The sequence below is a fragment of the Protomyctophum parallelum genome, assembly GCF_964188405.1.
Source record: "Protomyctophum parallelum genome assembly, chromosome: 14".
Lineage (NCBI taxonomy): Eukaryota > Metazoa > Chordata > Actinopteri > Myctophiformes > Myctophidae > Protomyctophum > Protomyctophum parallelum.
In genome coordinates this window covers 31,893,863-31,920,612 of record NC_139709.1, presented here as the reverse complement: position 1 = coordinate 31,920,612, position 26,750 = coordinate 31,893,863, and the positions used below count along the sequence as shown (strand labels likewise).

At 43.1% G+C, this 26,750-nt stretch overlaps 1 protein-coding gene across 50 annotated transcripts in view; it reads right to left on the bottom strand.

Annotated features, from left to right (window-relative positions):
- obscnb (obscurin, cytoskeletal calmodulin and titin-interacting RhoGEF b) overlaps positions 1-26,750 on the bottom strand; it is a 110,863-nt gene that overhangs the window by 78,648 nt on the left and 5,465 nt on the right. For all 50 annotated transcript variants that reach the window (XM_083781349.1, XM_083781370.1, XM_083781375.1 and 47 more), the window contains exons 2-25: positions 25,615-26,707; positions 22,180-22,449; positions 21,104-21,364; positions 18,303-18,608; positions 17,435-17,701; positions 16,261-16,367; positions 15,574-15,742; positions 13,221-13,496; positions 12,350-12,625; positions 10,263-10,544; positions 8,494-8,775; positions 7,612-7,893; positions 6,815-7,090; positions 6,230-6,505; positions 5,640-5,915; positions 5,271-5,543; positions 4,902-5,168; positions 4,529-4,798; positions 3,505-3,771; positions 2,325-2,591; positions 1,718-1,830; positions 1,121-1,274; positions 844-1,005; positions 644-748 (exon numbers count right to left, since the gene is read on the bottom strand). In XM_083781349.1, coding sequence (XP_083637475.1) covers positions 644-748; positions 844-1,005; positions 1,121-1,274; positions 1,718-1,830; positions 2,325-2,591; positions 3,505-3,771; positions 4,529-4,798; positions 4,902-5,168; positions 5,271-5,543; positions 5,640-5,915; positions 6,230-6,505; positions 6,815-7,090; positions 7,612-7,893; positions 8,494-8,775; positions 10,263-10,544; positions 12,350-12,625; positions 13,221-13,496; positions 15,574-15,742; positions 16,261-16,367; positions 17,435-17,701; positions 18,303-18,608; positions 21,104-21,364; positions 22,180-22,449; positions 25,615-26,698 — 6,568 coding nt within the window. In that variant the 5' untranslated portion in view covers positions 26,699-26,707. The remainder of the gene's footprint in view (positions 1-643; positions 749-843; positions 1,006-1,120; positions 1,275-1,717; positions 1,831-2,324; positions 2,592-3,504; positions 3,772-4,528; positions 4,799-4,901; positions 5,169-5,270; positions 5,544-5,639; positions 5,916-6,229; positions 6,506-6,814; positions 7,091-7,611; positions 7,894-8,493; positions 8,776-10,262; positions 10,545-12,349; positions 12,626-13,220; positions 13,497-15,573; positions 15,743-16,260; positions 16,368-17,434; positions 17,702-18,302; positions 18,609-21,103; positions 21,365-22,179; positions 22,450-25,614; positions 26,708-26,750) is intronic.

Genomic DNA, 26,750 nt, shown 5'->3' with positions numbered 1-26,750 from the left:
TAGTAATTGATTTAGTTAACAAATTGGTCAGAATTCCTGATGAATTATGATTTCAAATCCATTGTGACTGCCTGACTCCTTTAGTCATGTTGGGTAGATATAGATTATCTATTTGCATCCTGCATCTATAAGCATTGTCATCTGAAAAAAGGAAATTATGACATTTCAAGAAACCAAAAGCAAACTTTAATTGTTTTAGTAACTCAATGTGAAATAAAACCCGTCTGAAGTGAGCTGTACTGTACTGTACTGTACTGTACTGTACTGTACTGTACTGTACTGTACTGTACTGTACTGTACTGTACTGTACTGTACTGTACTGTACTGTACTGTACTGTACTGTACTGTACTGTACAAGCCCTCGTCCCTGGCCTGTGTGTGTCTGTGTCTGTGTGTTAGGCAACAGTGACACTTTGTGGTGAACAAACACTATAACGCTATTTTCATGCTCGGACACAACCAGGGACACAGGGACAGACCCAGGGACAGAACCAGGGACCCAGGGACACACATAGCTGTCTATAGGAGTGGTTGCACCACTCAAAAATGTTGCTGTATGATGCTGTGTATATTAGACAGCTCTGCTTGGCACATGATGCATTGTCTGACATAAACCCAAGCTGAAAAGACTGACTTTGTTTACCTTTGACTTTCAGCTTTGCAATTGAAGAGGCTTTGTCAGCTGTGAATTTAATCTCACCAACATCCTCTGCAGTGACAGACGTGAAGAGCAGCACATAGGTCCTACCTGCATGGGGCCATAGAAGACAATTTGTAATGAGTAATGTCCATCAACAACAAAAGAGAACACACGAGGGCTGTATTGGTTGCATTGTGCCTCGCCTTCTTGTCTCATCTTGATGTTGTCACCAGCTTTGAGTTTGGTGCTTCCTTTGTACCACAGGCAGTCCACTTCATCGTGGGAGACTTCACAGACAAAAGCTGCGCTCTCCTTCTCCGTCACCTCCACGTCCTCCAGCTTCTTCACAATCTTAATGTCTCTTGCTGGAAGGGAAAACATACATAAGCCGTTACACTGCACTTGCATTGCATTACTGTTAACTAACACTTTTGAAAAAGGGCACCAAAGTTGATGATGGTGCCATATAATGGCAAGTACCATGAATCGTGAGCTTGGCTGACGTGTTGTCATCAGCAGTGCGGCAGACGTAAGTGCCCTGGTCTTCCGGGGTACACTTGTGGATGAGCAGAGTGCGCTTGCGTCCCTGAGTGTGGATGCCAGTGTTCTTCCCTGGTTTTAACTCCACATCACCCTGTGGAGCAAGTTGGAATTGATGCAATGATATTATTATTATATATGGGCTGACGAGGAACGAAACGCATGGCCACTTTTTGTGAATTTGCTGCTATCCAAACTTAAAATCATCTAAGGGCTTTGGCTAAACTTCAACGTCAATTGGCATGATTACATAAATACATATAGGCACAACTCCATATAACAAGACCATTATTATTAAGATCATTATATGTAGTTATGTTGCCAATATCACAGTGTAGTAACCGAATGTACCAAAATCAGTTTAGACCTTTAGATTATTTGCAACCTTTAGTACAGATAGAAAACATACAAATATGGGCTAGGGTTTAGTTTAGTTTTAAAACCATAAACCATAAAAGACAACTTAAACTATCTACACTAGTGTCTATGTTGTCCTGTCATGCTTTTTTAGTTTAGACATGAATTATGATTTCTCACCTTGAACCACTTAACATCCGCATTGCTTCTGGATACTTCACACTCAAACGTGACTTTGTCCTTTTCGGGTGCACTGATATCCATCAAAGGGCTGGAGATCTTGGCAGGAGGCTCTGTAAAAAAAAAAGCAACATTTAACACATTTAGACCTGGGAACGATTCTACAGATGTTTTCTGAAAAACCCATGTTTCTATGTCAGTCGTTCTCAAACATTTTCATGTCAAGGACCCCCAATATTATCTGTAATTGGCCACCGACCCCCATCTGAAAATATGTTGGAGTTAAAAAAACGTTCGCTCTGAAAGAATATATATTCAATTTGCGCCACATTTTCACGATCTTTCAAAAATAGCAGACCTACACGCTCGTAGCGCTGCACTCAGTGCCGCACTACGAGCTTGTAGATAGATAGATAGCTTGTAGATAGATAGATAGATAGCTTGTAGATAGATAGCTTGTAGATCTGCTATTTTTCAATAGCTAAAGTAGAACATAATGAAACACCAAAAAGGGTCCCGCCCCAAAATGGGTTAATGGTCCACAAGTCCAACTCGACAGTCGACACAGTAACTAACTAAACTAACTGAAAATCATATACCGGTATACCTGTCACAATGAGTTTGCCAGATGTATGGACACCGTCTGCTTGGAAGGCGATCGATCCGGCGTCTTCCATTTTGAGCTGAGACAGTGTGAGAGCGTGCTTCTTCCCCAGAGCCGTGACACGGCAGGTGGGCCCCGTTTTGACCTTGGCCCCGTCCCTGGTCCATGAGCCTTCCACGTCCGCCTGGCTGAGTTCCACCTCCAGGGTCACCGTCTCCGTCTCGTGAGCCGTGGTTTCCTGCAGGCCCTTCACCACCTGTATCTTTCTCACTGGAGAGAGGAGAAAATAGGACTTTATCCCATTTTTTTTTTTTTTAAGATATTTTTTTGCGGCTTACGCCTTTTATTGATTTTTGAAGGGACAGACAGTAGGCTGACAGGAAACGGGAGAGAGATGGGGGGATGACATGCAGTAAAGGCCGTGTCGGGTCCGGGAGTCGAACCCGCGGCACACTGCGACTGGATTACCAGTCCGGTGCCCAGACCGTTACGCTACGGCCTGGGCCGACTTTATCCCATTTTGACCAACAGTTTTCCGACAGTTTTCTGAAACGTTTCTATGCGAGTCGTTCTTTGATTTTTCAAAAATAGCAGACCTACAAGCTCGTAGCGCGCCACTCGGTGGCGTGCTATGAGCTTGTATATCTGCTATTTTTCTATAGCTAAAGCATAACATAATGTTAACACCAAAAGGGCTTCCCACCCAAAATGGGTTATTAGAGAGCTTTGTTGAATACTTGATTCGGAGGCATCACAACAGGCCACACAGTTCTGCCTCTGTTGTTGATGTTGCTATATGGATGTTGAAGCTTTTAGCTTATACAATCTATTTTAACTCAATGGTTCATACTAAATAGTTGATTTTGTCGGTAATGAGCTGGTCATCATTGCTAAACAAACCACTTTAGGGTGAAGCAGGACCTCCGCTTTGCATTTGCTTTGCCCTTTTAACGTTTCTATAATAACCGGCTCATTGTACATTATCGTTTAGTTACTTGTACAGTCTGCAAGCATATAGGTAAATCATACTGTATCATACCACATTAGTCAAACATTGATGCAAAACAAAATTAAAATGTGTAGTTCTTCTCTCTAGGTTGCTGATGGTATGTAGTGCTTGAACAAAGCAACCATTTAATACAAAATGTTGAAATGGAAGAAAGAAAAAAAAAATCAATCTTACTCTCCACGGAGAGTTTAGCCTGAGTCTTGTCGTCCAGAGTCTCACAGGAGTACGAGCCCTGGTCGGCGGCCGTCACGCTCTTAAACACCAGACTCTGCTTGGCTCCGTCCACCCTGATCTCCATGTTTCCTCCGGACTGCAGCACCACGCTGTTCTTCATCCACCGGACGTCCGACGATGGCTGACTCAGCTCCACCTCCAGCCTCGCCTCGGACTGCTCCTCTGCGTTCAGGGGTTCCAGTTTCTTCTTGAAGGTCACGGGCACATCTGCAGAGAGAGAGCATCAAACGTTAACCCATTTATTTATTTATTTTAATATATTTTTTATCCCACGATTTTGTAACCCATTTTTCACCCCTGTGTCAATCATCTAATGTGATCCTGGGCTCTACACACCCTCCACCAACCTAGTCCCCATATATGGGGGACAAGGGGAGAGCAACGGACTTGAACTCATGCTTCCTTCATGCCTGAGTGTCCAAGTTGCACCTTTACACCTGACAGCTCCTTTACACCTGGAGTTTCCCTTGTTGGACGTAGCGCGTGGAAGGAACACGTTATTCCAACCAGTTCCTTTCCCCCTCCATCAGGCGCCCCGGCTGGCCAGGGGGAGGCAGTTTAACGTTAACCCATTTAGGACAGAGACCAGATTCTACTAAATGTATTTTTCTGAGAAAAAAAAAAAACTATGTTTCTATATCAGTGGTCCTCAAACTATTTCATGTCAAGGACCCCTTAAATTATATGTAAATATGGCTGCCAGTGTTCCAGGGGGGCCCGCCTGAAGCAAAGTTATGAGTTAAAAACGTTCACTGTGAAAGAATATATATTCCAAGAATTGCACACATTTTCATGACTTTAAAAAAAAATAATCTGCTATTTTTGAACAGTAAAAGTTTAAAATAATGGTTAAATTGGTTTAAAGCTAAGGTGACAAAGATGCGTTCCAGTCCTTAATGGATTAAAACAGCTGTCGATGAAAACAGAGATCATTCATTCACTCCCAGGGTGTGTTCTTTCTTACGTTGGACCTTCAGGGTGGCTGCGCAGCTTTTGCCTTCTGCGTCGACGCCTATCTCCCCCGCATCCTCCTGGGTGACAGAAGTGATGGTGAGGGAGTGGCTGGTGCCACCGTGTTCAATCTTATACTTGGGCCCGGCAGTGAGGGGTGCACCGTTGCGGAACCACTTGACACTGACATCCGCCGGGGTGACGCTGCATTTGAAAATGGCGTCTTTGCCTTCCGTCGCAACCACGTTGTTTAACTTCGTAGTCAGCTTCACAAGTCTGGGTTCTGAAGAAAGAAGAAAGCAAACGTTTTGGACTCGTATAAATAGTTTTAATGTCATCAATTCTACTGTTTTCATATGGTTTTTTTAGCAATCATGAAACTCTACCTTTTGAGGAGACTTTAGCAGAGGTCTTGTCGTTTTTACATTCACAGCTGTATTCTCCTTCATCTTCCTTAGCCATGCCGGTCACAGTGAGTGCCCGCTTGGCACCGTCTGTGCTGATGCAGAACCTGCCACCTGGTTTCATCTCACGGCCATCGTGTCTCCAGAGAACGTCCCCAGAGGGCTGGTTCAGTTCACACACCAGGCTAAGTTTGCCACCAAGCTCTGTGGCCACAGACTTCAAGGGCACCACAAACTTCAAAGGTGAGTCTAAGATGGAAACATGGAATATATTTATTAGACCCCAAAAGATATTAGGCGCCTGCAGAGACAAGTGTGTAGTACTCGTGATACTAAAACAAATTCACCAACCTTTTACTTGCACTTTGAACTCCATTTTGTCATCGGCAGTGTGACAGGAATATGTCCCGCTGTCTTTAGTAACACTGGATTTTACGATAAGGGTACAAGAAAGGCCATGCTTTGTCATTTCATAATTGCTGCCCTCCTTCAACTCCACACCATCCCTGAACCATTTGACGGTGGCATTCTCTGTGGTCAGCTCAGCAGTAAGAACAATCTTTTCACTCGATTGAACACATGTATCCTTCACCACAGACTTCTTCTGGAATTTGGCAGCTGCATCTAAAGAAATAAGGAGTCAAGGACATATTATAGCTACTGTGCTGTATTCTCATGCAGAGAAGAAAAAAACAGAGGCCAAATGTATTGACGTTTTACCTGCCACTTGCAACTTGAACACCAACTTCTCCGTTCCAGCCTGACAGAGGTACTCTCCAGCATCCTTCTTCTCGATCTTATCTACCACCAGCTGACGACTCTTGCCCTTTGACTCCATTTGGATCGTCTTGCTGGAAGTCAGCAGCTTGCCGTCTTTGTACCATTTCACCTCTGTCTTGGTGTCAGACACCTCACAGCTCAGAGTGGCTTTCTGGGAAAGAGTCGTTTTCACCTCATTCTGGACGGACTCTTTGTTGGAGAATACAGCCTCGGCTTCTGTTAATGCAGAGACCACGAATGATGATTTAAACACTGATCATGACCCTGATTAGGACCATGTCAACTGATATTTAAGATCTGCACGAGTCTACGCAAATTAGGGTAGGACACCGTGGACTGTTGGCATATGTTTGGATCCTGATCAAGCCGTCACAATATTTATAAACTGTACTCTGGACAAATCTGAACATGAAGAAGAGGTAAAAGAAGAAGAAGGAGAAGTAGCATATATGATGCGAATGATTCTAAATAGCATACACACATGCTGATATTTAAAGAGGCCCATTCAGTATTGTCGGACCATACAGTACCTGTCGCATGTACTTTGAATGCCAATTTCTCCGTTCCAGCCTCACAGACATACTCTCCAGTATCCTTCTTCTCCACACTGTCCAACACCAGCAGACGACTCTTGCCCTTTGACTCCATGTGGATCGTCTTGCTGGAAGTCAGCAGTTTGCCATCTTTGTACCATTTCACCTCTGTCTTGGTGTCAGACACCTCACAGGTCAGAGTGGCTTTCTGGGAAAGAGTAGTTTTAACCTCCTTCTGGACGGACTCTTTGTTGGAGAATACAGACTCGGCTTCTGTTAATACAGAGAACACAAATGATGATTTAAACACTGATCATGACCCTGATTAGTACCATGTCAACTGATATTTAAGATCTGCACTAGTCTACGCAATTTAGGGTAGGACACCGTGGACTGTTGGCATATGTTTGGATCCTGATCAAGCCGTCACAATATTTATAAACTGTACTCTGGACAAATCTGAACATGAAGAAGAGGTCAAAGAAGAAGAAGGAGAAGTAGCGTATATGATGCGAATTATTCTAAATGGCATACACACATGCTGATATTTAAAGAGGCCCATTCAGTGTTGTCGGACCATACCTGTCGCATGTACTTTGAATGCCAATTTCTCCGTTCCAGCCTCACAGACGTACTCTCCAGCATCCTTCTTCTCCACACTGTCCATCACCAGCTGACGACTCTTTCCCTTTGACTCCATGTGGATCGTCTTGCTGGAAGTCAGCAGCTTGCCATCTTTGTACCATTTCACCTCTGTCTTGGTGTCAGACACCTCACAGCTCAGAGTGGTTTTCTGAGAGAGAACAGCTTTCACCTCCCTCTGGACTGACTCTTTGTTGAGGAATGTAGACTTGGCATCTGAAGGAAAAACAAATGGAGGCGACAAAAATAACAATTCAAGATTAAATACCATAACACTGCACACAAAAGGGACTAATCAGGAAGTCAGATTTGCCTTATGAAATCCTCAAATAACAGTGTAATGAAGCGCAAAGATTAAACAAAAGATAAACTCAAGACACCCAAGTGACATCAACACAAAAAAAAGGTAGCCTACATTCATTACAGTCTCAGACTAAACAGATCATGCCAAATACTGCTTTGATGACAGAATGAAGAAACACAGGACAAAGAAATACAGATCATTTCAACATTACAACACAAAAGAACATAATTAATACAGACCACCAGACATCCCACCATGAAACAAGCAGATGCTTTAAAGCCACATTTGTAAAAAGTAAAAAGATAAAATATTGAGCAATTTATATATCCGTAAAATGTGATAGTTTGACATTATGCTCTGAACAATGAGGAACCATCGTTATCATAGCTCAGGAACATCATGAAGAATAAGACGTGTTCTTCATACTGTATACCTTCCACTTGCAGTTTGAAGTTCAGCTTCTCCGTTCCAACCTCACAGACGTACTCTCCGGCATCATTCTTCTCCACACTGTCCATCACCAGCTGACGACTCTTGCCCTTTGACTCCATGTGGATCGTCTTGCTGGAAGTCAGCAGTTTGCCATCTTTGAACCACTTCACCTCTGTCTTGGTGTCAGACACCTCACAGCTCAGAGTGGCTTTCTGAGAGAGAACAGCTTTCACCTCCCTCTGGACTGACTCTTTGTTGGAGAAGGCAGACTCAACCTTGACGTCTACAAAAGGTAACAAAGCAGCGGTGTGACATCAGACAATGACTGTGGCTTCCAATTTATCAGACACTATTGACCATATTATTCACATGGTGAATAATACACCGACTCTCTTTAATACACCGACATCCTCACAGGGTTTTCCTGCACCCCCTGAGGTTGGCAGGAAAGAGAACAAGGAGGAGGAGAAAGAGAAGGCAGACTCAACCTTGATGTCTAGTACAAAGATATCCAAGCAGCGGAGTGACAGACAATGACTGTGGCCCACAGTTTTGTCTCACACTATTGCTCATGTTCATATGCCAGCCATTTTGCTCTCACTTACAGTATATAATATATATACATATTTTGAAGAAGTAGAAAAGGAGGGAGAAGAATGGCAAATACAAGATGCTGCCCGGCCCCTGCCTAAATACAAGACGCCTGGCCCCCCAATAATAATGGCAAATAGAATAGGGGGCCGGCAGAAGAGTTGCCTAGCCCCCTAAGAATAATGGCAAATACAAGAGTCACCAGAAGCAGGGTTGCCAGGCACCTGATGAAGGGACAGTTTATCAGGTTTAATGTTTTTAAGAGGCATTCTTGAGTGCTGTCTCACCATACCTGCTACATGTACTTTGAACGCCAATTTCTCGGTTCCAACTTCACAGACGTACTCTCCGGCATCCTTCTTATTCTTATCCACGCTGTCCATCACCAGCTGACGACTCTTGCCCTTTGACTCCATGTGGATCGTCTTGCTGGAAGTCAGCAGCTTGCCGTCCTTGTACCATTTCACCTCTGTCTTGGTGTCAGACACCTCACAGCTCAGAGTGGCTTTCTGAGAGAGAGCAGCTTTCACCTCCCTCTGGACCGACTCTTTGTTGAGGAATGTAGGCTTGGCATCTGAAGGTAAAAAACGGTCATGTGCCAAATGGAAGCGTTAATAAAAAAGAAGCATGAATGCAAGATGAAATACCTTGACGGCGTCACACAGAGGGACTAACAAGGGAGCCACGAGACGACGACGCTGCCTTATGCAATCCTCAATGAAGAACTCTGAACCAGAGCAACGGTGGTGTCATGTCATATTGTCCACTTTTCCATAGGACATTAAAAAAAGAAACCCAAGGTATCCAGGTCAGTGTTTCTCAACCTATGTACCGCGGCACTTTACTGTGCCGTTTGATCTGTCCAGGTGTGCCGCGAGATTTGTCCGAAAGTAACACTTTTCATAGCCTAAAAATCTCGTTGTGTGCTAAGCTAAATTATCATACGGAACCACAACATTCAACCCGGCTTTGACCAGGGTTGCCACATTGACTGAGAGGGAAACAAGCAACCAGGTCTATGAAAATGTTAACAGGCCAGATCAAGTCAGAAAATCCGAAAAAGTCAGAAAATAAATCTAGAATAAGCAACAATATTGCTGACTGTCAAACATCTTTGTCCAATGTTGTTTTAGAGCAGTGGTTCATAAAGATAGCCTGATGAAGGCCGCATAGGCTGAAACGTTGCTACATTTCCCTTTAAATAAATTGGTGGTCACTGCATTTGAAGACAGTGTGCGGTTGTTTTTTCCTTGTTCATTTTTGGGGCACCGTACCCTCTCCTACGCACCTGTCGCTTGTAGGTGTGCAAAAGCTTTGCATTTCAGAGCAGTGGTTCTCAAACATTTTCATGTCATGGACCACTAATATTCTATATATATATATATATATATATATATATATTATATATATATTTACTATATATATATATATACACACCGGTATATATACAGTATATACACACACCGTATATCTAGGTGTGCCCCGAGATTTTTAGGCTATGAAAAGTGTGCCCTGGGACAAAAAAGTTGAGAAACACTGATCCAGGTGACATCACTAAAACAATATATATACCAGTGAGATGCCCCGAGGCCGAGAAGTGCACGCATCCGCCTGGGTGATGGCAGACTGCTGGGCGAGCACTGGCGCTTTGGCATGGGGGGGGGGGGTCAGATCAACATATGGAATTAATTATGTACTGGTCATATATGGAGCGTGTCTTGGGTCTGATGAGGTCAGATCAACATAATGGAATGTCAGAACAGGTCAGCTCCATGTATGGAGATCTAAGGGTGGAAGCAGGGGTAGTGTCTTGAGTGTACAGGGTACAAGTAGGGCCGGGCCATAGGGATCTCCATCTCTGATGAGGTCACGTGATGCCACGAGGCATGACCATATATGGAAGTGTGGGGTGACGGACGGACTGACGGGAAATGCGCGTTTACATAGTAAATGCAACCTGCGGTCGCAAATCATCAACTTAAAAAAGCAGAAAATGAGAAAACAATTTTGATCACAGACCATGAGGCATTTAGTATAAGACGTGTTCTTCATACTGTATACCTTCCACTTGCAGTTTGAAGTTCAGCTTCTCCGTTCCAACCTCACAGACGTACTCTCCGGCATCCTTCTTCTCCACGCTGTCCATCACCAGCTGACGACTCTTGCCCTTTGACTCCATGTGGATCGTCTTGCTGGAAGTCAGCAGTTTGCCATCTTTGTACCATTTCACCTCTGTCTTGGTGTCAGACACCTCACAGCTCAGAGTGGCTTTCTGAGAGAGAACAGCTTTCACCTCCCTCTGGACTGACTCTTTGTTGGAGAAGGCAGACTCAACCTTGACGTCTACAAAAGGTAACAAAGCAGCGGTGTGACATCAGACAATGGCTGGGGCTTCTAATTTGTCAAACACTATTGACCATATTCACATTTTCTCCATTTTTGGAAGAAGAAGAAGAAGAAGAAGAAGAAGAAGAAGAAGAAGAAGAAGAAGAAGAAGAAGAAGAAGAAGAAGAAGAAGAAGAAGAAGAAGAAGAAGAAGAAGAAGAAGAAGAAGAAGAAGAAGAAGAAGAAGAAGAAGAAGAAGAAGAAGAAGAAGAAGAAGAAGAAGAAGAAGAAGAAGAAGAAGAAGAAGAAGAAGAAGAAGAAGAAGAAGAAGAAGAAGAAGAAGAAGAAGAAGAAGAAGAAGAAGAAGAAGAAGAAGAAGAAGAAGAAGAAGAAGAAGAATAATAATAATAATAATAATAATAATACAAGAGGGTGCAGCAACAGAGCTGCCTGGCTCGTAAATTAACTAAGCTACTGTATGTTTACAGAGTTCTAGGTGCTTTTCAACTATCAAGAACATACTGACCCATGAGATAACTATGAAGCCACAGATCATATTTTTATGTTCTGGACAGCCCCTTTGTTGGATCAGACACAACTTCAAATGCGACAGCTGCACAGAAGAGCATCATAAACCTAGAGCTGAACACTGAAATCATATCCAGCTGGAGGATAGGTTAGAATGGTGTTGATGAAATGTCAACACCGTGCTGTGCAGACATGAAATGTCTGTACAGCACTTTGGTACAACGAAAATTGAAAAAGGTGATTTGATTTGATTTGAATGATCATGTGTGGAAAAACTATAAAGCTTCATTAACGCATTTAGACCTGAGGACGATTCTACAAATGCCTTCTAAATCTTGACAGTTTTCTGAAAACCTCATGTTTCTATGTCAGTCGTTCTCAAACATTTTCATGTCAAGGGCCACCGAGCCCCATCTGAAAATATGTGGTTCCAGGGACACCCCCAGAAACAAAGATTTGAGTTAAAAACGTTCGCTTTGAAAGAAAATATTCAAACATTTGGGCCACATTTTCACGATTGTTCAAAAATAGCAGACCTACAAGCTCGTAGCGTGCTACGAGCTTGTAGATCTGCTATTTTTCCAACAGCTTAAAGGACAACTTTAGTTTTTTTCAACCAAGGTTCATGTTTTAGGTTGTTATTAGAGAAACTAAAAGATGAGTGTTCTTTTTTTTCCATTTGCTGCTTTCTTTCGTTTTAGGGATTTTAGCTGTTTTGTACAGGGGGGCGGGGGCATTCGAGCATGGGGTTAAATATGTATTTTTTTACAAAATATTATGGAGATTTATTTTTTTATTATTTACTATAGTCCTAATAAACCCCAGGAAATTACATCTGTCCACAAATAAATCACAGGATCTACTGAATGTGAAGGTAGCCTACTGGGGGGAAGCCACACTGTGTCATAGGCTCAATGTCAGTTTGACACATTCAGTAGATCTCGTGATGTTTTGTGGCCAGATGAAATTTCCAGGGGTTTATTAGGACTATAGTAAATAATTAAAAAATAAATCGCTATAAAATGTTGTAAAAAAATACATATTTAGCCCCATGCTCGAATGCCCCCGCCCCCCTGTCAAAAACAGCTAAAATCCCTAAAACGAAAGAAAGCAGCAAATGGGAAAAAAATAACACTCATCTTTTAGTTTCTCTAATAACAACCTAAAACATGAACCTTGGTTGAAAAAAACTAAAGTTGTCCTTTAAGTACAACAAAAGGGGTTCCCGATCAAAATGACTTAATCAAAAGCACTGAATCAATATAAAATGCATGTCTATGGGCCTACTCCCTTACCGGCCACTTGCATCTTAAAGACCAGTTTCTCGGTTCCAACTTCACAGATGTACTCTCCGGCATCATTCTTCTCCACACTGTCCATCACCAGCTGACGACTCTTGCCCTTTGACTCCATGTGGATCGTCTTGCTGGAAGTCAACAGTTTGCCATCTTTGTACCATTTCACCTCTGTCTTGGTGTCAGACACCTCACAGCTCAGAGTGGCTTTCTGGGAAAGAGTAGTTTTCACCTCCTTCTGGACAGACTCTTTGTTGGAGAAGGCAGCTTGGGCTTCTGCACAGAAGAATACAGGTTTTGAGCAATCATCAATTGAACAAGTCTGGTGCACATATTCAAGGTGCAAGCAGATAAAGACACTGAAGGGATTATGTTGAGGGAACAATTCAAATCATTTGTGGTCAATTAAGATGCTATGATACCATCCTGGTCTTTCCCGCTGATTGTTAATAATTAATATATTAAATCCTTCTAAAACCTAACCTACGTTTTCAGAGAATCTTCAGAATTCTTATTGAAAAAGAAGAAGAAAAAAAAAATATATACACAGCTATGTATGTATGGTATGCTAATACAATACATAGTACCGTACTAGTACAAACTGATGAGACACAGAGGAAGCACACACACACACACACACACACACACACACACACACACACACACACACACACACACACACACACACACACACACACACACACACACACACACACACACACACACACACACACACACACACACACACACACACACACACACACACACACACACACACACACACACACACACACACACACACACACACACACACACACACACACACACACACACACACACACACACACACACACACACACACACACCTTACCTTTAGTCTTGACCTGAAATGTGACTTTGTCTGCAGCTGTCTCACAGGAGTAGTGTCCTTCGTCGCTTTTCTTGGCGCTCTTGATGACGAGTCTCCTCTGAGTCCCCTTTGAGGTGACGGTGAGTCTTTGGTCCTCAGTGATCGCCACGTTATCTTTCTTCCAAACGACGACCCCGCTGGCCGTGGACACCTCGCAGCTCAGCTCAACGTCCCCTGAGCTGACCTGCGACACTCCCATGGGTCCTCTGGGCTTGTTCAAGAATTTGACGGGTTCATCTTAAAAGCAAAAGCAATAGCAATTTCTTTTTATGTGCTCTACATAATCTTTATTACCGTCTACTACAACAGTGCATAATTATCGTTGTAATGTAACGTTTCTAAGATTTGCCTATTATTGTCGACTGACTCGATCAGCTAATTGCCTTTTTTTATCACGTTTATTGAAGGTGAACAGTAGACTGTCAGGAAATTGGGAGAGAGAGATGAAGATTGACAAGCAGCAAAGGTTGTCGGGATCGGGAGTCGAACCCGCGGCATGCAGTCAGGCTGCATTAGCAGCATATAGGTGCCCGGACCACTACAAGCCGCCTGGGCCATTTCTTTTAAAAACTAAAGACTTGAAGAGAAGCATAACGCATTATACACATTCGCGAACAAATGGTGTTTTTGTGGTATATTCTTGTCTTTTCGTTCTTTACCTTTTGTGAAGTGAATTTGGCTTAAATTTAATTAATTTGGCTTCATTTCATTTCATTGGTTTGGTATTTGAGGGGCATTTCATTATGTGGGGGTGGGGTGGGGTGTGGGTGGGGTCGACGAGGGTCTGAGTCAGACTGGAGTTGATTACATGTTGATACAGAGGTCTGTCTGATGGCAAACGGCTCGCACCTGCTGACAGTCTTCACAGCACGTCCTGTTCCTGCGAGCGATGTGGCATCTGTGAGACTGCTTGCACTATATGTAGGCTAAATGCCAATTGTAGGTCAATCTCATTGAGCAGAGCTAAAGTGTGTGTATCTGTGTAAGGTTTATAATGAAATGTTCAGATTTTCCTTTTGTAATCATTAATAGACTAGTTGCTTCTTTTAAGGGGCAGCGGAGTACAGTCAAGTGGGTTTTTTAGTTTTAAGCTAAATTTGTAATTCACTGTGGAAGAAAATAGGTTGAAGGGAACTGCCAGTGCCTGCAAAGACTCAATATTACAGCACATCACGTAAACGGTAAACACACACTCACTATCTATTGCCCATATAGAGGGTATGTGCGTGAGATCACCATCATACCCGTAAGTTATGCGGGAATGCCTATTGAGTGACAAAAAACTACTTTCTGGCCTTGACAGCCCATACATCCAAACAGAACAGAAAAGTCCTATTTGATGAATTAATGACTTTAAACAACATTAAATTCACTTTGTCACTCACTTTGCCACTCGATTTGCCACTCGATCTGCCTTTATGCATGCGCATACCCTCTATACTTTATTTTTATTATCTACTTAATTTAATGCCTACTGGGTAGGCATTAAATTGCTAAGCTGAGCAAATTTTTACATACTGCCTAGTACAGTGAATTAGTCTCAACCTTTTCAATTTCAAGGACCCCTAATTTGACATGCATTAGGCCACAGTCCTCCATTTGGAAATATTTCTTTATCTCTGGGAACCCTAATATAAGAACATTTTCATTGTTAGACTGTCATTTGTTCCAGAATTCCTTTATTGTCTATGTACATTACTGTAGTGAAATAGACAAAATAGTCATTCTAGTAGAAGATTAAAAACCAGTCATTTAGCTGGGGACCCCCTGGAACACCCACAAGTACTCCCCAGGCATTTGGCCCGGGGGCCATATGCACTTATGCAGCCCCCACTTAATTGTGGCCCTCAGGTAAATATCGGAATACTGATATATTATTGATTTCAGCTGTTACAAATCCAAACATGCAAACATGACTCGCTGTAATAATTACTTTAGTCTATATATTAGTAGCTTAATGACTAGTATTACAATTGTATTGTCCTTTTCATGTCCAATGTATTTGTACAGTATTTAGTTCATAAAGTTAGCATAACTATAATTAAAGGCATTTGAAATAAATAAATGTTACTTTTCAGGATTCCAATTCAAAAATAGCAAAAAAGTATTCAGGAATTCAATTAAAATAGCTGATCTACAAGCTCAAAATGCGTCGCACTGTGGCGCGTTTTGAGCTCGTAGGTCGGCTATTTCTTGCCACGACAGTAATATGCAATGCCAGTGTGGCCCTCTGGAGTGAGTGTGGAAATATAGTGGCCCTCTCCATCGTCAAAGTGGCCCACCCCTGCTACACGTGATTGAAGTGCTAATGTACCTTTCAGAGCGAGCTGTAGAGACAGTCTGTCGTCCTCTAGAACACATTCATAGACGCCCACATCCTCCTCAGTGACATTATGCACTGTTAGGGACCTCGTGCGCTCAGCAGTCCCAACCTCGTACTTCTTCCCCACTTTCACCTCTCGTCCATTTCTCATCCAAACCGCCTGGGAACAAGTGGAGAAAGAAAGAGAAATGCATTATGATATATTACAGAGCGTCGCAGTCCCGCCCCCTCGAGAGACCCGGGGAAATAATTCCCGTTCATTTTCCTCAAAGACTTTTTAAAAAGTATTTATTTAAAGACGTTTACGCCAGACAAAGCCAACTCTTGTCGTGACAAATCATGACAATAAAAACAATGTTTTGGGCCGAACAAATAATTATTCTTTTAATTAATTCTTTTTTGTAATTATTTGTTATTTGTTTGTTGTCATGATTTGTCACGACTCGAGTTGGCTTCGTACGACGCTTAAAAGGTCTTTAAATAAATACTTTTTGAAATGTCTATGGGGAAAATGCATTGGGAATTATTTCCTGGACCTAGCGTCGTCATGAAAGGGGGCGGGACTGCGATGCAGTAATGCGATGCGATGCAGTAATGCAATAATAAACAACAATAAGATACGGATAACTACTCTGTGAAAGAGAAACGTAACATGGCACAAAGTGTAAAATAACTCACATGCGCATCATGAGTGGACACTTCAGCGGTCAGCTGAGCGCTTTCCTGGGCACTGCAGGTCACGGCCTCTGTGTGAGCTGACTTGTTGATGAACTTGACAGTTGCGACTGAAAATAGAGGTCTGGTGTCACACACTATGCTGATCATAGAAAATCTACAGTATGTGTACATGTCTCTGAATTTGTCTTACAGCAAATAGGCAGGTCGCCTGGCCAGTCAGTGGTGGACAGAAAATACATTTAGTTTGTGTTGAATTTGTATGACTTTCACTACACTGCATTTCAAAAAATAAATATTGTACTTTTGACTCCACTACATTTCTAGGAAGGGAAAAAGTGCATTAACCACTTACAAACCTAGTGAAAATCTACAAGCTCGCAATGTGGGAAGCACTGAACATCATAAGACCATTGGTGGTTGCCATTTCCTTTTTGTCCCAATAAATGTTGGTGTGCTTAGTTTGTGGTAGGGATGTTAACGTCAGTGGCCTTGTGGTTAGAGTGTCCGCCCTGAGACTCGGAGGTCGGGGTTCAATCCCCGGCCGGGTCAAAGACTAAAGACTCTAAAAATGGAAAAGTGGGGAGGAGGCTCCACAGGAGGCAACACGAGACTAGTGGCACAATGCTGTTGTATAAAGTATGAACGGATTGAATGCCCAAACAAAGTGCCACTTAAAAACATGTCAAGTGGCGCACAGTGTTGATTTCGTCGACTAAAACTAAGACGAAAAATGTTCGTCGACTACCTTTTTCCAGGGACGAAAACTAAGCTATGACGACTAAAACTAAGACTAAATATACTGACAATTTCGTCAACAAATAAAAACTAGACTAAAATGTTAGGAAGAGACTAGTGAAAAAAAAGTCATTACGACAGCATCAAGGCCCGCCAAAATACATTTTGTTTGACTAAATCAACTGTAGATTTAGTCGACTAAAATCGTATGATATTTAGTCGACTAAAACTAGACTAAAACTAAAACAATCTAGGTGACTAAAATTAAATTAAAACTATTCAAGAGACTACGATAAATCAAAGATTTCTGCCAAAAACAACACAGGGTATAAAGTATGAACGGATTGAATGCCCAAACAAAGTGCCACTTGAGAACATGTCAAGTGGCACAAAGCGTATAAACTAACGTCTTACTGGCTGAGTGATGTGCTCTGCTTACCCTTCACAGTCAAGACGCAGCTAGTCTCGGAGCCACCGCCCACGAACTTGACCTCGGCCCCGTTCATGTCCATGAGCACGTTGCGGATGACCAGCGTGTGTGTGTTCTTGGAGCGGGTGAGGAGGTAGTCCGACCCGCTCCGCAGGAGGCGGCCGTTGATGGACCAGAACGCCGAGCAGACTGCCGACAGCTCCACGGAGAGGGAGGCCTCCTCGCCGGTCGCCGCGGTGCAGTTCTTCAGACCTGTCGTCACCTCCGCTGTTGGTTCTGAGGTGGGAGATCGTCCAAAACCAAAGACATGTTGCCGTCAATTATCACGTTAACACATTATACACACATACACACTTATGACTAATGTGTTCAAAACGAATCAAATCTGTCATCATGAGGAATTATCAACTCTATTTATATGGCTGGTGTCACTTAGTTCTCACATCACTCTGCGGTTGCTCTGTCTATTGTATTGTATGTGTTTTTGTATGGATAGATTTATCATCATTTTTAAGAGCCTGCTCAGGGACTACAGATGTAAATTACTCTGGCACCTTTACATGGATGTGAAAACTGACATGTTGATTAATGAGCATTGTGCCTGTCAAATAAATAAATAATAATACAATCCAGCCAGCCACAACGTAGACGTAGAGGGTAAAAAAAATCACACTTGTGTGAAGTGAGGGGCACTCTTGTTATCATAAATCATCATACATCACATACATGCAGCCAAACAAATCATCTCTGTGGGGTACACGCATTGCTCAGCCAATCAAATCATTGCTGTGTGTGGGGGGTTCACGTCAGACACACAGCGATTTGCATAGGAGCGGCTAAGCACAACCTAAACGTTAGACATTGCCATCAGTCTTACCCAGGTAGAAGCTACCAGGCAGCTCCAGGTAGGCGCTCTGGCCGTAGTCGTTGATGGCAGAGATGCGGAACTGGAAGCTGGACTCTTCGGTGAAGCTGCATATGGTCACCTGTGTGGAGGTGATGGTTTCTGTGGCGTTGCACCTCTGCCACGTCTGAGAGCCCACCTTCTTCCTCTCCACCAAGTAGCCCTTGATGGGCACCGGGCGGTCACTGTCGGGGGGAGACCACTGGAGGGTGATGGAGGACTCGGTCTTGTTCTGGACCACAGCGTCCACTGGGGGGTCTGGGGGATGCTTTCTGGCAGCTAGAACAGAGAGAGAGCGTAACAATGTACCCCAATAATAAACCCTTCATTTCAAGGGAAATCAAAGAATGCATAGTTAAGAAGGGCCTTTGTGTTTCAAATGAAAAGGAAAAGGCCAACGAATTAAACAACTTTTATGCAAGGTTTGAAACAGCTGACTTCTTGCATGAACAAAATGCTGCCCTAGACTCTGTACCCATACACAGTGATCTGGGAATTACTGTGGATCAACGTGAAGTCCAGAGGATGTTTTCCCACACATGTCAGCCGGCTGCTGCATTCATGCAGTCAGGAGCTAGCGGAGGCTTGGTGTCCCATCTACCAAAAATCACTGGACTCATGTACTGTTCCGCCCACCTGGAAAGACTCTATTATAATTCCTGTTCCCAAAAAGGCAGGCTGCAAGGAAAATAAGTCGCTTTGACTTCAGTAGTCATGAAATGCTTTGAGAAAATCATTGTCAGTCTGCTGAAGGCAGCGGTAGGCTGCTCATTGGACGTTTTTCAGTTTGCCTATAGGAGCAACAGGGGTATAGAGCGTCGCAGTCCCTCCCCCTTTCAGAACAACGAGTGGCCCAGGAAATAAATCCCAATGCATTTTTCCCATAGGCATTTCTTAAAGTATTTATTTAAAGATGGTTACGCCGCGGACAAAGCCAACTCGGATCGTGACAAATCATGATAATGAACACAATGTTTTGGGCCGATCAAATAATTTATAAGAAGAAAAACAAAACAAATAGTGTTGTCTCCTGCCTTTATTTTCTTCTAATGATTTGATCGGCCCAAAATATTGTGTTCATTGTCATGATTTGTCACGATCCGAGTTGGCTTTGTCCGCGGCGTAACCGTCTTTAAATAAATACTTTAAGAAATGCCTATGAGGAAAATGAACGGCGATTTATTTTCCGGGTCTATCAAGGGGGTGGGACTGCGACGCTCTATAGAGGACGCAGTCTTGACCTTGGACTATTTTCTTTTGAAACAGACTGTGTACCAATTTGCGTGATGTTTGGACAAAATCTGTAGGTGTACTGTGCAAAAACTTGTTTTGCACAAAGCGGCCTCCTGGTGGCGCTATAACAGGCTGTTCTGGAAAGTTTGGGGCAGAGGTTCATCGTTGGCATCCAGGGAGTGTGTGTGCAAAATATGGCATCGACCGGGTTAACGGTGGCCGAGATTAGCTGTTCACGGACACACACACGGACACACACACACACGGACACACACACGGACGGACGGAGTGCAAAACATACTCTCCCCACATGCCTTCGGCCTGGTGGAGACAATATGCACTCCTTCTTGTAGATTTCAGCTCAGCATTTAACACAATACAGCCACTACACTACTACTACTACTACAGCTATTAATAAAGCGGCTGAGGGACCTAAATGTCCATCCTCTTATTATTAGATGGTACCATTCATTCTTAACTAAACGTACACAAAGGGTCAGTGTGAATGGCACTATGTCAGAGCGCAGAACCATGAGTACTGGACTGGGCTGCGTTAGCTCACCTATCCTTTTTACGCTGTATACAAATTAGTGTAGAAGTGGCATCATTAAATTCTCGGATGATACTGCCATCTTAGCCCTTCTGGATAAGGATAGGGATTTAGCTGACTACTTTTTAAGAGGTACAGAACTTTGTAAAGTGGTGTGATGACAACCACCTTATTCTTAATGTTAAGAAGACACAGGATGGTGTTTGACCCCAAGAGTATTGGTGACATCCATGACTCGACCATCTCACAGGTCTCCTCATATAAATACTTGGGGATCTGTATTGACAACTCACTAACTTGGAATACACATGTTGACAGTCTCTGTAGTAAACTACAGCAAAGACTGCACTTCCTCCGACGTCTCAGGGTTCATGGTGTTGACCAAAGATTTATGTTAGTTTTCTATCGAGCAGTCTTGGAAAGCCTGGTCAGGTTTGGCATCACAGTTTGGTTCGGTAATCTCTCAGTGCAACTGAGGTCCAAATTGTTCAGATTGGTGCAGACTGCAGGGAAGATCATAGGGGTAAGACAACTCCACTCTCTTCAGTCTATTTATGAGCAGGCTACATTAAAACAGGCTCAAAAAATCGTCAGTGATGTTACCCATGTTTTAAATGGCGAGTTTGTACTCGCCATTTAAAACAGATAAAAGATACAAAGAACCAAAGTGGAAGTACATTAAAAAAGAGAGAGAGAGAGAGAGAGAGAGAGAGAGAGAGAGAGAGGATATAAGACATTATGTAAATGTATCCTCATCAGACAGGGTTCCAACAAGGATTTTCAAACACTATATTTGGCAGTTGGTTTTAGCCTTCTGGTGCGTGATATGGGTGGGAATTTCCACATAAACAAATTGATTGCCAAAATGTTGGGACGAACACAGGAAGTATTTGAATGTTGAATGACAAGGGCAATAAAGCCTCATGGTATTACAAGCAAATCAAATCACAGGTCAATTTTGTTTTGCATTTGACCCAGCCATGGTCCTCACCAGTGACAGAGAATCGCGTGGATGTCTTGCAGTCTCCAGCCATGAAAGCCACCTCTCCTGAGTCATCTGCGTGGCATTCTCTGATAGTGAGCGTGTACTGTCTGAGCACGCAGGCAATGGAAATCCGGGAATCTTCCTTCAGCCTTTCGCCGTTGCGGGTCCAATAGGCGTCCGGACATGGCCGCTCCAGCTCCACACAGAAAATGACAGTGTCACTGACGGGAACAACCGTCCTTCTGGGAAGCTTCTTGGTAATGTTGCCTGGGAATTTAAAGGAATTTGTAATTAAAAGGATTTCTAGAAGTAACGTCACCTTCTTAAACTATTGGCTTAAGTAATATGTTTTAAGGTTTTCAGGATTTTTTTTTTTTTAAACGGATCCAACTATAATGATATGTCTTAATCATTTCACCAAAAACGTTTATACAAAATTAGGACTATTTAACTTAAAATAACACTGTCTGCTAGTTATGTGACATAAGAGCATTAAATTGAATTAAACAGGATTAAACCTTAATACTTAAGCCAATTTATTAATGACTTATCTTGAGATTTATGAACCATGATCCTTTTCAATTAGGACTTTGGCGATTTTACCAGAGGTACTGTATGTGGCCAGTGTCATGAGGAACTGACTTAGGCCAAAATAAATTACTTAGGCCATTAGTTTAAGAAGATGACAATAATAATAATAAAAAAATGAAAAAAATGAAATTAAGACAATGCCATTGAACCTGGGTAATTGTATAGTATAGTATAGTATAGTATAGTATAGTATAGTATAGTAGTCTTTTCTTTAAAGGTTTGGTAGTGTAATGTATTGTATTTATTCTTTTCTTGTCTAGTTTTGTTTCATTTGTCGTCTTAATTGTTTGTATTGTATTATGTACATTCTCAGTCATTCCTTTATGCCTAAACTGAAAAAATGCCAAAACTTTGAATCATAAAAAGAAGGTGACAATATTGACTCAATTGGAAGCACTATAATGTATGCACAGTGGACAGTACACATGACCAAACTATGGACAAGAAGTGGAGGAGACGTTATAAAAAAAGGTGCGTTGCGTTCTTCATACCCAGCACGGAGAGCTCGGCCACCGTGCGGCTGCCCTCGTTCATCTCGCAGATGTAGACGGCGTCGTCGTTGGTGGAGACGTTGTGGATGGTGAGGAGACGCAGCGTTCCCTCCTCCTCGATGTGGTACTTGTTGCTCTGCTCCAGGCGGGTCTCCTCCATGAACCAGCTGGTCTTGGTCATGGCGCCGGGCACCTCGCACAGCAGCTTGGCCGACTCCTTCTCCTTCACCTCCACGTCCTGCAGCTTCTTTCTGAACGGCACTTTGGGCTCTGACGCGATAGAAGGGACACATTTTCACGGTTTGTCAAAAATTTGCAGATCTACAAGCTCATAGCGCGCTCACTCTGTGCTAAAGTTTAAAATAATGGTTAAAGTGGTTAAAAGTTATAATAATAATAATAATAATAATAATAATTAATTTTATTTATATTGCACTTTTCATTCACAAGGAATCCCAGAATGCTACATGGTTAAAAACATATAATCTATCATAAAAGGTTAAAAACAGGGTTAACAAAAACAGTGCAAAGCGACAGTTCAACACAAAAAGGCCTTCCGAAACAGGAAGGTTTTCAGGCCTGTTTTAAAACATTCCACAGTATTATAAGGTGACACAGATGCGTCCTCAGGTCTAAATATCTTAAGTAAAGAAATGACTGTCTTCTGAACGGTACTTTGGGCTCTGGCACGAAGTGACAAAATGTTTGTTACATTACATTATGGGTGTGACATTAAATGTGTTATGTCTTAATTATGTAATAATTTAAAATGTGACCTGAGAACCGATTCTACAAAATGTGTTCTGAAAAACCTATGTTTCAAACTATTTCATGTCAAGGAGTCCCAGAATTATATGTATTTAGCCACGATCCCCATCTTAAAATAAATTTGTTCCAGGGACCCCCCCCCCCCCCCCCCCCCCCCCCCCCACACCCAAAAGCAAAGATATGAGTTAAAAACGTTTGCTGTGAAAGAATATATATTCAAAGATTTGCACCACATTTTCAATTAAAAGAATGAATAGCAGATCTATAAGTTTGTAGTGCGGGACTCTGTGCCGCGCTATGAGCTTGTAGAGCTGCTATTTTTCAACAACTAAAGTTTAAAATAATGGTTAAAGTGGTTAAAAGCTATAAGGTCACACAGATGCGTCCTCGGGTCTAAATGGCTCAAATGAATAAATGACTATCTCACTACTTTAATACTGGTTGCCGACTGTGGGTTTTGTTTGTGTGTGCGACGTGCGTGCGTCCACCTTCCCACAGCAGACCAGCACAGGGGTATGGGAGGCTTTCATGTACTGTTATGTATGTACAGGGGTATGGGAGGCTTTCATGTACTGTAGGAAGGGGCCAATTCAACTCTTGTGAAACTATAAACACGACTCTGGAATCTGGATATGAAAATCCATGGATGGATGGATTTCTTATGAGTATGCAGTATTTTTGCCAGGTGACGCCTGGCCTACATCCTCTGCTGTTGGCTATTTAGTAGCCTCGGAAACCCAGACGTTTTTATTTCCAGGGAGGAAAAAAAGAAGTCTGGGTCCGAGTCCACTTCAAGCAGTGAATGCCACAACAAATGCCGTGATTGAACCACAAACAGAACGTCGGAAACTGACGCAAACAACGGACGCGAGGTTGTGACAGGTTCCAAAAATAAAAACAATAATAATATGGGAGAAAAAATAAAATAAAAAACTGGTGACAGATGCACAACGGAGAGCGCTTGTTTCACCTGGCAGTTAATGATACGTGTGTCATTCTCTTTCTTTGCTGTTCAATTCAACACCACAAATCACAGTTTCAATGTCACATCTTATCCATCAACAAGCTTAGAATCAGGGTTCACGCCAACAATTTGACCAATGTGTGCTTACTGTAAGCAAATGGGTGTTAACATGTGGCACTCTAACATGAGTTATGGAAGATGTCCAGTCCACTGGGTACAGTAAATCATTCAAAAATATTCATAAAGTAAAGCTAATATTTGTGCTCCCTAGCAATGTGTGAACCTGTGAAAAGAGAATATAGAATAGTTCTAAATTTAGGCTGGTTCTGGTTGACTTGTAAGTCCATTCCAAGACTTTAAAAAGATCTGTGTCAAAGATCAAAGGTAAGCATTCTTAAAAGACAGAATTGTTTTTGTACACCTCCGCTCCACGTGTGAGTGAACTTTACTGCTAAAAAGGTAAGCATTCTCTCAGACCAACTGTTTAAGTTCTGAATCTGAACTGTGTTCAGAAACATTGATAAATGTGTCGTTTTGGCTGCATTTTAGATTAGGTTTATGTAGGCATATTAATGCCTTTCAATTTCAGTAGAAATGAAGGTTTAATTTTGCATGTGTTGTGCTGTACATTTAGTGAAAGGGACACTTTCATTTCACTTTCTGTGACCTTTCCCAGTACACCGACAACGTGTACACGCCAGGGTTATCAGATGAACCTATGTGATGAATACGCACACCCAAGTGTAAAGGGCAGAGGTGTGCTGTCCTCTCTCTTGTAAAGCCTCTAATCTAGCACAGAGTACACCGGCGTAACATTTGGAGTATTAATTTTTACAATCTTATTAACACTCGCAATATTACTGTGTCTATCCATCGTCTTGCCCATCCCCAGTAGTATATAGGCTACAATGACATTCCAGCCAGCAGCATTACATGGAGTGGAAGGTGAACAATCGTCATTGACAAATTCATGTCCCTGGCCCTTGGCCAATCAGGCCTGGTTCAAAGATAGTTCCCGTATCAGTGGGTGAATGACTAACATAGCAACTGTGAGCTACTCATCACCAGCAGAAAATAGATGCAACACAACACCCCTCTTTCATAACACACCAGGGGCTTCAAACTTGTTTGCATGTGTGCAAAGCCACACATGTACCTGTAAGCACAACTTTATTTCATTTGATCTAATCCAACTATCCGTCCATCTATTGCAATACAAATATAGACCTCGAGATTATCAGGGCAAATAATAATTTCACAGCTTCGGCTTCTCACTGAATGCTGTTGACTGCGTCAACCTAGGCCTACTGTACATGATCACTTACTCTTGTACCCCTTAACTTTTAGCATTGACATTTAACATGCATTCTGTCAACTACAGTATGTTCCAGGGCTGTTGCAACTGTTCTACTGCTCTATCATGTTAGGTTGTCATTACATGGCACAGTTTCTAAATTAAAGCTGCATTGGAGATACGTTTGCAATATAATTTAGCTGAAACACCACGTTTATGAATTGCAACACCACGTTTATGAATTGCATTATTGGAAGAAGATATGAAAGAGTTATTATAAACCATGAATTAATCCGGATTCCGGAATAAACATGATGCAACAAGGCCGCATATCACACAGTCTCTCTCGTTCAGTTTCTAGTTGTGATGTGGCCATGCAGCAAACCCAGATTTATCGACGTCAGCTTACCTTTGACAATAACCAACACAGCACTGTAGGTCTGACCAGCCAGGTTGGTGGCATTGCAGGTGTAGAGGCCATTATCGGTCTGCTTGCAGTACAAGATCTTGAGGACGAAGTTCTCGGCGTGGTCTTCATAGATGACGTGTCTGCGGCCCTCGCTGATGTTCACGCTGTCCTTCCTCCAGATGGTGTGCGGCTTGGGGTGCCCCGTCACGAAACAGCTGAGCTTGGCGTGCTTGCCCTCTGTCACCGTGCAGGTGCGCGTGAACACTCCCTTGGGAAGCTTCGCCATGACGGACGCCCTCAGGTCGTGCTCCTGGTTCAGAGCGGGGAGTCCGTCGGTGATGCTGGCGGAGGTCGCGGAGGAAACGGAGGAGCGGATCTCTTCGGCGTGATAGATGGAGATGTCCTTGTTCATTTCCTCCTTGCGCTTCATCAAGTGAGACAGGAGGGAGGTCTTGTCCGAGCTCTGGTGACGAGCGTCCTGGTTGTCCACGACGAGCGACGCGGCGGCCTGCGCTCGGCCCGCGGAGTTCTGCGCTCTGCAGATGAAGGTGCCGCTGTCCAGGCTGCGGACACTTTGGATCCTCAGGGAGCTGCTGTCGCCGTTCGAGACAATCTTGATGCGGTTGGTCACCCCCAAGTAGCGGCCGTCCTTCTCCCAGTCGAAGTTGGGTTCAGGGTAGGCCGCCACCCGGCAGTGGAAGACGACATCGCCTCCCAAACCCACGCGTGCAGAAAGGGGTTTCACCAAGAAAGAAGGAGCCCTCTGTGCCATCTCCGACGGCAGGCTCACTTTGAGGGTCACGGCGGCGTACGCCTCGCCGACATTGTTCCTGGCCCGGCATATGTACTGACCGCTGTCGTCCAGCGTCAAGTCGTAGACGGTGAGGCGGTACACGTCGCCATCCTCCACCGTCTTGAAGCGGCCGCCGGTCGTCAGCACCAACTTGCCCTTCTCCCAGGTGATCAGAGGGGTCGGGTTGCCTACGATGGTGCAGCTCAGGGTGGCATCCTTGCCCACGCACACCGAGAAAGCCTTGGGCCGGGTGAGGAACCTCGGGACTCCTCCAAACATGTCCTTATCCATTATTTTGTCCTGCAATCATATTAGGTGAAAAAGAAAATTACAGTTAAAGAGC